We start from the raw sequence: 13,250 nt of genomic DNA on the forward strand, positions 1-13,250 counted from the left end.
CTTACTTGTGGAGTTTATCGGCCACCCCAATCCTTAAAGTGGACTTTAAGCTGTTTATTGATATTAAAATAACTTTGATAAATGATATATTACTTTTAAACATTAAAATTACAGAAACAGATATATAAGAACTGATGGCTCCACAGTTCCTGAAGGCCTTCCAATAGAGCCAGTTATTTAAGTTACTGGATTTATACACCTTTCCCATCAATAAAGGGCTCCAACAGGTTTACTTACCTCATCTACTCATCATTCAAACGATTTTTAAAAAATCATTATAATAGCAACAATAACAACAGTATGAATTAGTTGAACAATGATAAACTGTTAGCACTGGGAAGTACCATGGTCAAAACTATTTCCCTATAGGACATGTTGGCGAACCTTTTCAGCACCAAGTACCGAAATGGGAGTGTATGCATGCATGCACGGGAGCGTATGCATGTGTGTGCGCCGGAAACCAGAAGAGCAGCCTCCCGGCGCGCACGTGCGCACTAGGAGGCTGCTCTTCCGGTTTCGGCACTCCCACATTCATTAAGACCAGCTGGCTGGTGTGCCAGAAACTAGAAGAGCAACGGGCAACAGCTCGTGCGCCTGGAGAGAAGGCTCTGTGCGCCACTTCCAGCATGCATGCCATAGGTTCGCCATCACGGCTATAGGAGAAGCTATTTCAGATCTCAAAGGCTTGCTGAAACAGCTAAGTCTTAACAGCCTCATGAAATACCAAAAGCATAGGGGATAAGCAGATGTCCACTATACCAGAAAAGTGGACAATGGCAGAGAAAGCACATCACAGGGCATTTTACAAATGTGTGCCATCCATACACAAGCACAATTATCATGAAAGTGATTCTGAGAGCCAAGCTTCTTCGTCTCACACCAACAGTGAACAATGTGCATTCTGACTAAGGGAACTGAAACGACCAAAGAGGAAGTTGATGAGCTGTGGAAATGTTGGATCATCTTTCCCTTGGCTAATGTTACATGCCTTGTTAGGGTCTCATGCAGTTTTGTCTTCTCATATCTTGAATGATGTGACTTTGGGATAGAGATGCACTAATGAGTGATGAGAAGAATGAGCCAGTTCTTTTAATGGTCTCCAAGATTGGACTCATAAGGTCTATTACAAGCTGGAATTGAGTTACCCAGATTCAGCTATTTCTTATAGCAAAGGAAGCTGTGGTCCATAAAGCCATTTTCCTGCTTCTGTCAGCAGTGTCCATCCTCCCCCCCACAAAAAAAATCCCTTTCTATATTACTGAATCTTAGTTCATAGAATTCTTCAAATATTCATGCACTACATTAGAAGTGAAAAAGAGATAAGCACTCTTTTAATAGGCTGAAGCACAAATAGTGGTCAGAGATCTCAGACCTTCAGGAGACTAATGTTTTAAATCTATTACTCTTGAGGCCACATTGTAGCAAGGAGCACAAGCCAAACCCCCAGAGGGAGAAAATCAGCTTTGAGACCAAGAAGATATAAGTGATGGAGAGATAGTTCCTTCCATAGGTACCTTCTATTCAAATAGACTGGGGGCTATGGGTTTAAAATAATAATAAAAGGAAGGTGTAACAAAGGGCAATTGATTCCCACCTCTGGTGCTTTTCTCCAGTCATTTGCTTCAATTAGTGTTTCCCCCTCTCTTCCTTCCAGCTTTCCAATATCAAAGCTAGAAAGCAGAAAAATGCCCCAATAAACTGGTTCGAGGGATATAGGATGCTAGCTGAGGCAGATCCAATGTCTTCCAGATATTCTAGACAATCTCTTTGTCATTGCTTATGCTGTTTCAGACTAATAGGAATTGAAGTCCAAAAAATCTGGTGCATACTAGAATGGACTGCTTCTAATTTATACTGCAAATACATGACATCCCTGCCTTCATTTTATATTTGAAAATAGCCCTCTCAAATGTAGTTCCATCCTGAATTTCCTCCTGCCATGTTAAAGGTATAGTCCAACACAGTTACTATTCAAATAGCCTTTTGCTGCTGCTTTAAGCAAGCATTCAACAGCCCTACAAAAGTGAATGTATTTAAAAGAGTATCATTAACAATTCCGAATTCTGTTTATTCAGTATACTTGTTAGGTTTTAAATACTAGGTCTCTTCTTTAATGGGTATTTCTGTGGAAAACTCATGCAGCATTGTTAGTAGAAGGTGTCATTTATTCAAGGTCAGCAACCACAGTGAGATTCAGGCTTATTTTTAAAAGCCTTTCCTTGCAATGCTATTCTCCAGAGCTTCCCATCTCAACTCATAAACTTCGGTTAAGCCCGAAGCAGCAGTCAGATTCTTCAGTTGCAATTGGCTAGGCCAGTTAAGTCATGCAGCCTGTATGGATTTCACTGACACAGTATTAAGTGAAATAGTATGGTATAGATTAGGTTTTCTCTTGTCCTTGAAATTAGATTATAAATTATAGGACAATTCTGTAAAACTAAAGGGACAAAGTTCAGCTCCTGTTTCACACTGGTGGTTCTTTTTTTAAAAAAAAAGATAGATATATTTTATTCCGAATGGTGATACTTCTCCAGATTCTTCTCTAAAAATCAAACTAATATTTCATTCTTCTTTCTAAACCATAGGCAAATATAGAAAGGAGTACAAATCGGAGTAAATATAGAAGTTAAGATAGTCATCTTTAGAAATAAGTGCACAAACTTAAGAAATTAATTCTTGGAAAATAAAATGCCAAGAGTCATGTTGAGATATATGAAATAGAAGATAGTACAATGAGATTTAATTAGAAATCCAAACACTTCAAAGATCATTTATAATCAAAATTAAAAATACTGTGAATAAAATATTCTTGGCAGAAGCATGCAATCAATTAGCAGATAGAAATTAAAAGAACAGCAGAAGAGACTTTTAGGAATCACATTCAAGTTGTTTCTTGTTGCTAGTATCAAGCTCTTTGACTGATTTAGAATGAACTAGTTACTGTAATCAGCCTTCATAGACTAAAACCATAAACTGACAGTTCAGAGTTTAGAATTAAAAGCAATACTATTCTCTGATGCTGTCCATCTTATCTCTTGATCTCGAGAGGCCAGGAGAAGCACAGGTTTGTTTAAATTCCCTTTTGCTTCAAAGTTGCGGAACTTTAAAAAAGTCTAGACCAGCGATGGCGAACCTTTTTTGGCTCGCGTGCCATAAGTGGGGGGAGCGCAGGGGGGTCGTGTGCAGGCGTGCCGCACCCATAATGCAATGCATGATACCCCCCCAGTGCTCAGGCGCACACTACAAGCATGACCCCCCCCCATTTTTGCATGCTTTTTTCGCCCTCCCCAGGCTCCAGAGGCTTTATAGGAGCCTGGGGAGGGCGAAAACAGCCTCCCCCGGAAGCCCTCCGGAGGCTTCAGGGACTTCAGGAGGCTTCCCTGAAGCCTCCGGAGCAGTCAAAATACTCCTCCGAGCAAACCAGAAGTGACTTCCGGTTTGCTCAGAAGGTCGTTTTGAGCGCTCTGAAGGCTTCAGGGACCTTCTGGACACTTCCCTGAAGGCTCTGGAGCAGTCAAAATGAACCTCCGAGCAAACCGGAAGTCCGTTCCTGAACTTCCGGTTTGCCCGTAGGCTAGTTTTTTGCGCTCCGGAGGCTTCAGGGAAGCTCATGAAGCCTCCGGGGGGCAGGGGAGGCTCTTTTCGCTCTCCCCAGGCTCCTATAAAGCCTCTGGAGCCTGCGGAGGGGGAAAAATGACTTTAAAAAAGGGTGGACTCAGCTGGCCAGCACACACATGCGCACTGGCCAGCTGACAGGGCAGCGCCTCGTGTACCCTGACAAATGGCTCCGCGTGCCACCTGTGGCACGCGTGCCATAGATTCGCCATCACTGATCTAGACAATAGGTTAGGGGAAAAGCTTCAATTATTCTTACATTTAGGGCCCTGTTATAAAATTTATTCATGCCGAGGAACTGTTATAAGTGAAACTTCACTTCTACCAATAGAAAATAATATTTGTAGCTCGGGGTTGAACTGTGGAGTTCTTGGTGCTCTCTGAGCTTGGTTGTTTTCTTGAAAACATTTCTTTACTCAGTTATTGTAGGTAATATCTTCAGTGCTAGAATGAAATGGAATTTGCTTCCTGAAAGCTTGCCCTGTCACTCTTGAGGGCATCCCCTTCATGGATATTCTCATCAGCAGAGGAAATGGCATCAAATTAGAAACATAAGTCTATCGTAAAACCCACCCATATTAACCAAGTGCTCCATTACCAAATACCAACAAAAGAAGCTGGGTAAGAACATTATGAGCTACAGTGACACAGTGGTTAGAGTGCAGTACTGCAAGTTAGTTCTGCTGACTGCTGGCTGCCTGCAATTTGGCAGTTCGAATCTCACCAGACTCAAGATTGACTCAACCTTACATTCTTCTGAGGTCGATAACATGAGGACCCAAATTGTTGGGGGCAATATAATGACTCTGTAAACCACCTAGATAGAGCTGTAAAGCACTGTAAAGCGGTATATAAGTCTAAATGCTATTGCTATTATTCAGATGAGCACAAATACACTACAACTACCCAGAACATCAAAAAAGGAAACATCACCTATATAGTATCTTCCACCAAATGAATACCCACTTTAGATTATTTTTAAAAATCCTGCTCGCTCAACCTATTACAGCACAACCAATATAAGCTACGAAAAGGATAGCACTTAAGAAACTACCATCAGACTATTGGAACCTTATGGCATCACTGTAGTACATAAACTAACTAAAGTTCTCCAAAATATCTTAAGTAAACCAAAAGATCCAGTAGCCCAAGAAGAAAAAACAGGGTTTATCTACAATATATAGTGTGAGGGCTATAACAGCCTCTCTCTAGGACAGACAAGCAGAGGACTAACAGAACACATCCATGAACACCAACCAGCAATCAGAAGACACAATAAAAATGTTTTAATTTGAACAGACTTAACCGTAGTTTCAGCTAGGAAACTGTGAGCATACTAGAACAAGCTAAATTAGGGAATTCCTAAAAGCTTGGTATTCAGATGGATTAACATGAACAAAATCATAGAGATAAACATATGTAGACAACGTTCAAAAATGACAATAAAAAACAAAAAAGAAAACAAAAAGATCAGAACACCTCCTTGCCATGAATCATCACCCAGATAAGCAGGGATTGATACCAGAAGCAAGACCAGGCAATCAAACGGTAAACAACAGTCTAATCCAGGAACTACCAAGGAAAAAAATCTACATCCCCACCAAGATAGACTGGACAAGCTACTGTCTATAAATAGAAAGCAAACCTCACACTCTTCTAGCACTGAAAATGTTACTACTGAATAATGAAACGTCTGCTTCTTGCAAACAAGCTCAGAGAGCACTAAGGATTCCACCTCACACTATTGCTAAATGTGTACAACTGCCAAAACTGGACTGAAAAAATCTGGATGAACACAAGATGGCAGCAATCAATTAGAGATTTCTTTTTATCACTTTGGTGCTATCTAGGAGTTACTCGAAGCTAGTTGTTATGGCCCCATAAAGTGGTGGTAAAACAGCTGTACAAAGTAGGTAAGGTGATACTTCATTCCCCATTGAGTGACAGTAATTCAACTAGGGTGATATAAATTTAATTTCTAAGTATGAATCATTGCATCGGTCTGATTTCCGTATTAATTTTTACTGAAACCGAAGTTACTTCCTTAGGTGTCGCCAATTGAAAGAGTTTTAAAAGGTAGAAATACAGTACCTTCCCTAGGCCAGTAGCTAAGTGCCAGTACTGGTTAAGGAACCAGGCCGGAAACTCAGAGACCTGTTCTGACACCCCCCCCCCCCCATGCCAGTGAATAAACCAGAACACAGGCTTGGCTGTTTGCCACTGTTTAATTACAAAGATAACAAATCCTTTGGCTGAGGGCCCAGGCAACTCACGTTCAAAAGAGTAGCTCTGCAACAACCCAGATAATTCAAATGAAGCAACGCAGATAGTCCAAACGAACAGACACGGCTAGAATACACAGATAGATTTTTCTTAACTACTAATTCGAATGGTTGTATACCTGCAAATGTCCCCTCCCAACACCTTACCTATAATCTCTCTTGGGAGGGGCCAATCCACAACAACCTGTACTTAATCATCTTCTGTGAGTCTGCCTACGGAGTTCTGCTTCCGTTTCTCAGCCCTTCTCAATCTAGCATCAGGGACAAACTGCCTTTGATCCTCCCCACTGCTCCATGCCTCAGGCGCCTCTTGGTGGCCAACCAGCCTCTCTGGTCCCTGCTCTGAGTCTGAATCCTGCACAGGGTCCTCCACATCATCCAGGGCAGACTCATATGGTTCTTCGCTATCCGAGTCCATCAGCAGCTCAACCGGATCCTGCTGGGCCACAACAAGACCATAAGTTCTAGTCCCATCTTAGGTACAAAACTAGGTGCACGACCTTGGCAGTAGCTCCTTTCAGGAAGAAGGCAAGGGCAAACCACTTCCAAATATCTTGCCAAGGAAACGTCAGGGACTAATCCAGGCAGATATCAACACTGACTCGAAGGCAGCCCTCCCCCCTCAAAAAAGACACTAGATGTGCCCCAGATTTTGGTCTTGTGTTGCAAATTTATACACTGATTGCCTCCACAGTCCTTACCTCCAAGTCCTGTCCCTCCCACCCTACCGCCTGCACCTTTGTTCATGAGGGAAAGGGGGAACCTCTTAAACCCTTACAATTGCACCTGTTTGATACAGCTTCATCTCCATTTTGTGGCTCCCACGCATGCTTACAAACCTGCTTCTACCATGAGGCTACCAAAAAGCCATTGTTTACTTCAAGCAAGCTCATTATTATTTAACAAGGTGATATGCAAAATGCTTATAAACCTGTCATACAGAAAATAATAACTCTGTCTCTTTCTTCCTTTTCTTTTTTATTTCTTTTTATATAGCACTTCTCTTGACTCAAGGTAAGTCATTTCCCCCCTTCCTTTTCTCTGTTTGGATTTCTGCTCTGTCCTTTCCTTGTCTACAGCCTAGATTCTAAATGTTGTCTTTCATTTGTAATGACTTCATACTTCAAGGATTTCACCTCAACGTTTAGAATCAATGCCACTGCTGAGAATAACATGAACCCGAGCCCTTGCTAGGATGTAAGGAAAAGGGTTCAGCTGGGGAGAAAGAACTGAGGGTCGTTGGAACTGAGGTTGCATCTGTGTTCTCTACAGCCTTGAAGGAATCTGCCACATGCCAGGGTGAACCTGGAGTGACCAATTCATTTTGCACAGATGAACGTGGACATACGCAGATATGCAGACATGGAGAGTGAGTTCAGCCTTGTCATTCTGACTCAGCAAGAGGAACACAGAATGATGGTATATCATTCTAAAGGCATCTGCAGGCTCTGATATTTTCATCCAAATGATGAAAGCAACACCTCCTCATTGTGCTGCACACATTCTATGTTTGTGCAGTATAAGATAAGATAGTGGTGGATTTCAACATTTTTTAGAACCTCTTCTGTAGGTGTGGCCTGCTTTGTGGAAGTGGCTTGCCGGCCATGTGAACGGGTGGGAGTGGCTTGTCAGCCACGTGACTAGGTGGGCGTGGCCAACTTGCAAAATATGGTAAAACTCACTTAACAACGTTCTTGCTTAGCAACCAAAATGTTGGCTCAGAAACTCTGGCATTTGAAGCACACAAGTTTTAAAGCTGTCAAGTTACAAGACCCTTGCACCCCTCACCCTTTAGGAAAAAAACCCCCAGGGGTGTTCAAACTTGACAGCTTTAAGACTTGTGGACTTCAACTCCCAGAAGTTCTCCTCTCACTCTTCATCTTGATGATGTGCGGACGGGCAGGGGGAGGGAGCTGGAACCGGTTCTAAATGGCACTGTGGATTTGTGGAACCTCTTCTATAGAAGAGGTTAGAAATGGCAGGAATCCATCCCTGGTATGTATGTATATATGTATAATAAATATGGACAATTATCCGTTTTGAATACATAGTGGAAAGAGGAAACCTGAGAGTTCACAAGGTTGATACTATATGGAACAAAACTGTGATTGACTCTAAATATTCTGCCTTTCCTAGAAGGTAACAAGGAAAACAGATCACAATGCTTCTACAAAAGGGACAGGACTTGAAATACAATGACATTTTTACCATTTGCTCTACTCCCCCTGGATATCTCTGCACTTTGTATGAGATTGTAAACAGTGGGTCTTGTCAAGTGAAAACAACTAGAATCACTCACGGAGAGGCCCAAATAGATAGTCTATTGTTGATCACCTGTATTACAAGAATCTCACCAGACTGTCTACCTTCCCTTGGGAAATGGCAGATAGACACCTAAGGGTTTGATGTCAGACATTGCCTCCTCTGAACAAACTCTAAACTGGAGTTTCTCCTTATTTACGTAAAGCCCTCCCTCCCTTTCATCCACTGGTTCCACCACAGATCTGGAGTAAACGAATTAGGAATAATCATAGCTAGTCTTGAGATAGTGGTACAAAAAGATTGCTTTGATTGTTGGTTTTCTGCAATGATAGAGTTTTCCTCCAGTTGTGTTGGATTACACCTTCCCCATATGGAAATTATAATTAAATAAATCAGGAAAGCTGCCTTCAACATTTATTTATTTAGATATTTATTTGATTCATATCCTGCCTTCATTTGTCAGGATATTTATATTAATTATTTATATCAAGGCACCATACATAATGTTCCTATCTTGTATTTTCCCCACAACAACAACCCTGTGAAATGAATTAGGCTGGGAGAAAGTGACTGGCCCAAAGTAAGCCAGCTGGCTTTCATGTCTTAAGGAAAGATTGATAGTACATGTAAGTGTCTCCAACTTTCTAGTCCAGCACTGTATAGATTAGTCATTATACCAAACCAATTCTCTCAAACTCTCAAGCAGGTGCTGAGGATGGGGTTTTTATTCATTTATTCAATCCATATTTTGCCTCCCTGATTGGTTAGTGTGCAAAAGTGGCTAGCAAAACGTAAGACCATAAACAATATGAAAAGTTTAACTTAGATATTAAAACAATAAAATAAATACCAAAAGACCAGCAAAAGATATGTATCTTCACAGATTTTTCTGAGCAGTGAGAGAGTGAAGATCAAACAACTCTTAAGGAAGGGCATTTCATAGCCTGCAGGCAATGGAAGAGAAAGTTCTCTCCAGATGCTAGAATGATAGCCTTGAACAGCAGAGGTCTCTCCAAAAGAGTCTCTCCTGCACCTGTTAACAACTAGATAAGTTCATAATGAGAGCCTGAAGCTGTTTAGAGTTTTAGATGCCTTAAATTCATCCTGATAAGTAATACCCTGCTTCCCCCAAAATAAGACCTCCCCGATAATAAGTCCAATCGGGTTTTTGAGCGCATGCACTAAAAGAAGCCTTCCCTGAAAATATTGCAACACAGCAGCAGCCATGAGGTGTTCATGCTCACCACCTCCTGCACCTCAAAAATAATAAGACCTCCCCAAAAATAAGGCCAAGTGCTTATTCCAGGAGTCAAAAGAAAATAAGACCCTGTCGTATTTTCAGGGAAACACGGTAGATAACTAATACAGTGTTTTCATTGCAGGCACATTGTCTCTACATCTTTCATAGATTAGAAGTCTATCTGTTCTATATTTTCCATCATTTGCAACTTCTGAACACTTTTCAGCATATAGAATACATTATATTATTGTGTTTTCCCCAAAATAAGACAGGGTCTTATTTTCTTTTGATCCCTGAAATAAGTGCTTGGCTTATTTTCTGGGAAGTCTTATTATTTTTGAGGTTCAGGAGGCGGTGAGTGTGGTCACCTCATGGTTGCTGCTGTGTCGCAATATTTTCAGGGAAGGCTTCTTTTAGTGCATGCGCTCAAAAGTCCGATTGGGTTTATTATTCAGGGAGGTCTTATTTTCGGGAAAACAGTGTAGTTAAGACGAGTGGGACCAAGATGTGGATAACTCTTGCTAATTCAATTGAGTCAGGAAAGAGTCTTTTATCATAACCACCATGGCAAATCCAATGATAGTCAAAAATCAAGGCATACTTCCAAATTATAAACATGCTGTGTCAGCGGAACTACGCTCTGTCATCCCCACCACCTGTATGTAACCTGACATGCAGGTAAACATCTGGATACCATTTTCAATGGTCTGAAAATCCACAGGAAAGTTCAGAATAATTAACAGACCTGTTCATTCAGTTTCTAAAGGACAGATGACAGTTATGTCATCTACAAAGTGTCTAAACCATTTCAGTGCTGTACCCCAGCTGAAATCTGATTGAAATGTATCCAAAAAATCTATGTCAGATAAACGAGTCTGATGTTATGGGGCCACCACCTTCTCAATTACCTTTTGATTCAAAAATTTTATTAGTTTACCAAAATATAAAATACAGAAATACAAAGAAAAATGAAAATAATGGAAAAGTAGGGGAGAGGAGAGGGGGAAAGTGCAGGGCACGGGTGTCAAACTAGCCACGTCATGTTGATGTCACATGATGTATTGTAATATGTTTTGCCTTCACGCAGCTGGGGTGGGTGTGGCCTGTGCGTGACGCATCCAGCCTGCGGGCTGCCAGTTTGACACCTCGGGTCAGAGGTGGATTGCTCCGAGTTCAGCCCTGATTGGGTGAATCGGTAGTAGCAGCAGCAGGAGGCTCCACCCAGCCGCCCAGACCCTTCTGTTCATGCGCAGAAGCATTGCGCATGTGCGCCCGAACCGGTAGTAAAAAAATTGGCAACCCACCACTGCCTTTAGTGTAGGGTAAAGGGGAAAAAACAAAGACAAGCATGATACAATGATACAAATCCATATTCCAAGGAGTGCTTCTTTGGGGAAAGTCTTATTTCTCCTTTAGGCAGTGCAGAAACATTTCTCCTAGGAAGGAAACATTTATCATCTCCCTTAACTATGGGTCTACACTAATCTTATTTATTATTGTTATTTATTAATTTTTTATGTCATCCAATGCCCCTATAAGGCGATTCTTAGAAGCTTACAGATTATAAAAAGATAAATAGAACAGTAATTAAAATATTAAAATTATGTAAATTAAACATTTAAACCATACCAAAAAACAAGAGTAAGAGATGGATGTCCCAGGACTGTGATCTTCTTACTCTGTCAACCATCTCCAGTGGTAAATGTCTACATCAAAGGTCCCAAACCAACTGACACACAACACAAAATTGCACAAAATAGCCACAACTACCAGCTGCTCTTTGAACAGGAGTCATGAGTTCAGGAAGAATCCCAAGTTGTGCACCAAATCTGTCATAGTGCAACCCCATCCAGAGTTAATGTTATAAATCACCAGAGCCAGAGGTTCCTTGCACCCATAGCCATTCCATCTTGCTAGGGTTCCGTTGATGCCTGTTGTCTCCCATCCAAACCATATAGCTTCTAGGCAGCAAGAAAGGTCGATCACAGCATCTCTTGGATCACCAGAAATGGAGATGTAAAGTTGTATATCATCAGCATACTGATGGTATCTCATTCCATGTTGCATGATCCCACTCATCCATTTCATGTAGACGTTAAACAGGGTCAGAGAGAGTATTGAGCCCTTTGGCACCCCACAAAATAGTGACTATGTGCTGGACCTCATGCTTCCTATCAACACCAATTTGGACCAGCCTTGGAGAAGGGAGTCAAACCAGTGCAATACTGTGCTACCTAGCCCCAAACCCCATAGCCAGCCCAAAAGGCTACCAAGATCAATGGTATTGAAAGCCACCAAGAGAAAGGATGAATACACTATCCCTTTTCCAAAACTTTCACTAAAAGGGGGAGAAACTGGATGAAAACTATCCAGACAAGTTGGGTCCAATGATGGTTTATTGAGGAGGGGGCATTCCAAGGCCGCCTTAAATGGTGCCAAGAACAACCCTTTGTGAAGCAATATATTAATCACCGCTTGAACCCACCTGCAGGTCAGCCTCCTGGTGACTTTTACCAACAAGAAGGGACAAGGTTCTAATAAGTAGTAGTTGCATTGACAGCCCCAAGGACCCTGTCAGCTTCCTCAGATCCAACGGGATCAAATGGTTCCCAGATAATTGAGCAAGTCCATTCCCTGGGCATCTCTAATGGACCTACTTCATACTTGGTCTCAAACTTAGCATGGATCCTATTACTGCTGGTTCACTCATCTGCGCACCGTGCACATGCACTTGAAGTGTGCTGTGTGCACATGCGCAGTACGATTAAAATTGTTCTGCGCATATGCAGAACCAAAAACAAGATGACAGCGCCTATGGCACTGCCCAGAAAACCAGTTTGGGGGTGTGGCAGACCTGGGTTGCTGCCGGTTCCAGTGACCCAGGCCAACAAACCACTACCAGTTCACTTGAACTGGTCCGAACTGGTAGGAACCCACCACTGGATCCAAGTGACTTTATCCTTCATGTATTTGACTAATTCCTCCGCACAGCCCTGTAAGTGATCATCCAAACCCTTCTTCCCAAGGAGGGATCACCTTAACTGCAGCTCTGAACCCATGTAGAGTTGGATTCATTCTTAGTTTTCCTCCAGCAGCACTCTAGCCATCTTCTGGCCAATTAGTCAGCCAAAGGAGCATGGGGCAAATAAGTGCATGAGGATTCCTCCTGTCATATCCATCTCTTCAAGATCTGCAAATAAAAAAATAATTCAAAATAAAGTTACAACTGATAGCCCCAAGGATCCTGTCCACTTCCTCAAGTCCAACATTATCAAGATTACATGTCCACAACCTGCCCCAACTCTGCCTCGTTCACCAAAGGTGACAACATAGTTTCAGGATTAGCAGACTGCTGGACAAAGTATCTAGTTGGAATGTATATGGACGTCTCTTCTCTGCCTTCTAGGTCTAGCTTGCTGTAGTACGACTTAGACTGGTAAACAAAGATCTAAGAGATTAATTATTCTAATTCCAGCTGTCAGTAGCCCACATCAGATCAGCACTTTCATCCAGGATTAAGTCTTGGATAATAGATGCTTTATCAATAATTGCTCTGGTGGTTCTTTTTCAACAGCCTCCTACCTCGCCAACATTCCTTGCTGATCACATTGGAGAGCTTTCATGTTGTTGGATGTGCTGCCTTCATCCCTTTGCAAGCATTTCTCTGCCTCTGTCAATTGGGGAAGCCAAATCAGTTGTTCATTTTTCCCCGCGTTGGCCATTTCATCCACTTGACTCAAGGACTTAATTTTGCCTTTATTAACCAAATACCAACAGGAATTCAGAAGACATCTTTTTATTCTTTTGATTGAAAAGACAAGGATGACTTCTAGCAGCATTATTGTATGCTT

At 41.8% G+C, this 13,250-nt stretch overlaps 1 protein-coding gene across 2 annotated transcripts in view; it reads left to right on the forward strand.

Moving 5' to 3' along the window:
• Window positions 1-13,250, forward strand: part of SLC8A3 (solute carrier family 8 member A3) — a 251,075-nt gene that overhangs the window by 207,876 nt on the left and 29,949 nt on the right. For both annotated transcript variants that reach the window (XM_081937752.1, XM_081937751.1), the window contains one exon: window positions 6,894-6,911. In XM_081937752.1, coding sequence (XP_081793878.1) covers window positions 6,894-6,911 — 18 coding nt within the window. The remainder of the gene's footprint in view (window positions 1-6,893; window positions 6,912-13,250) is intronic.

This window comes from Natrix helvetica (assembly GCF_964273705.1).
Source record: "Natrix helvetica genome assembly, chromosome: 1".
NCBI classification, from domain to species: domain Eukaryota; kingdom Metazoa; phylum Chordata; class Lepidosauria; order Squamata; family Natricidae; genus Natrix; species Natrix helvetica.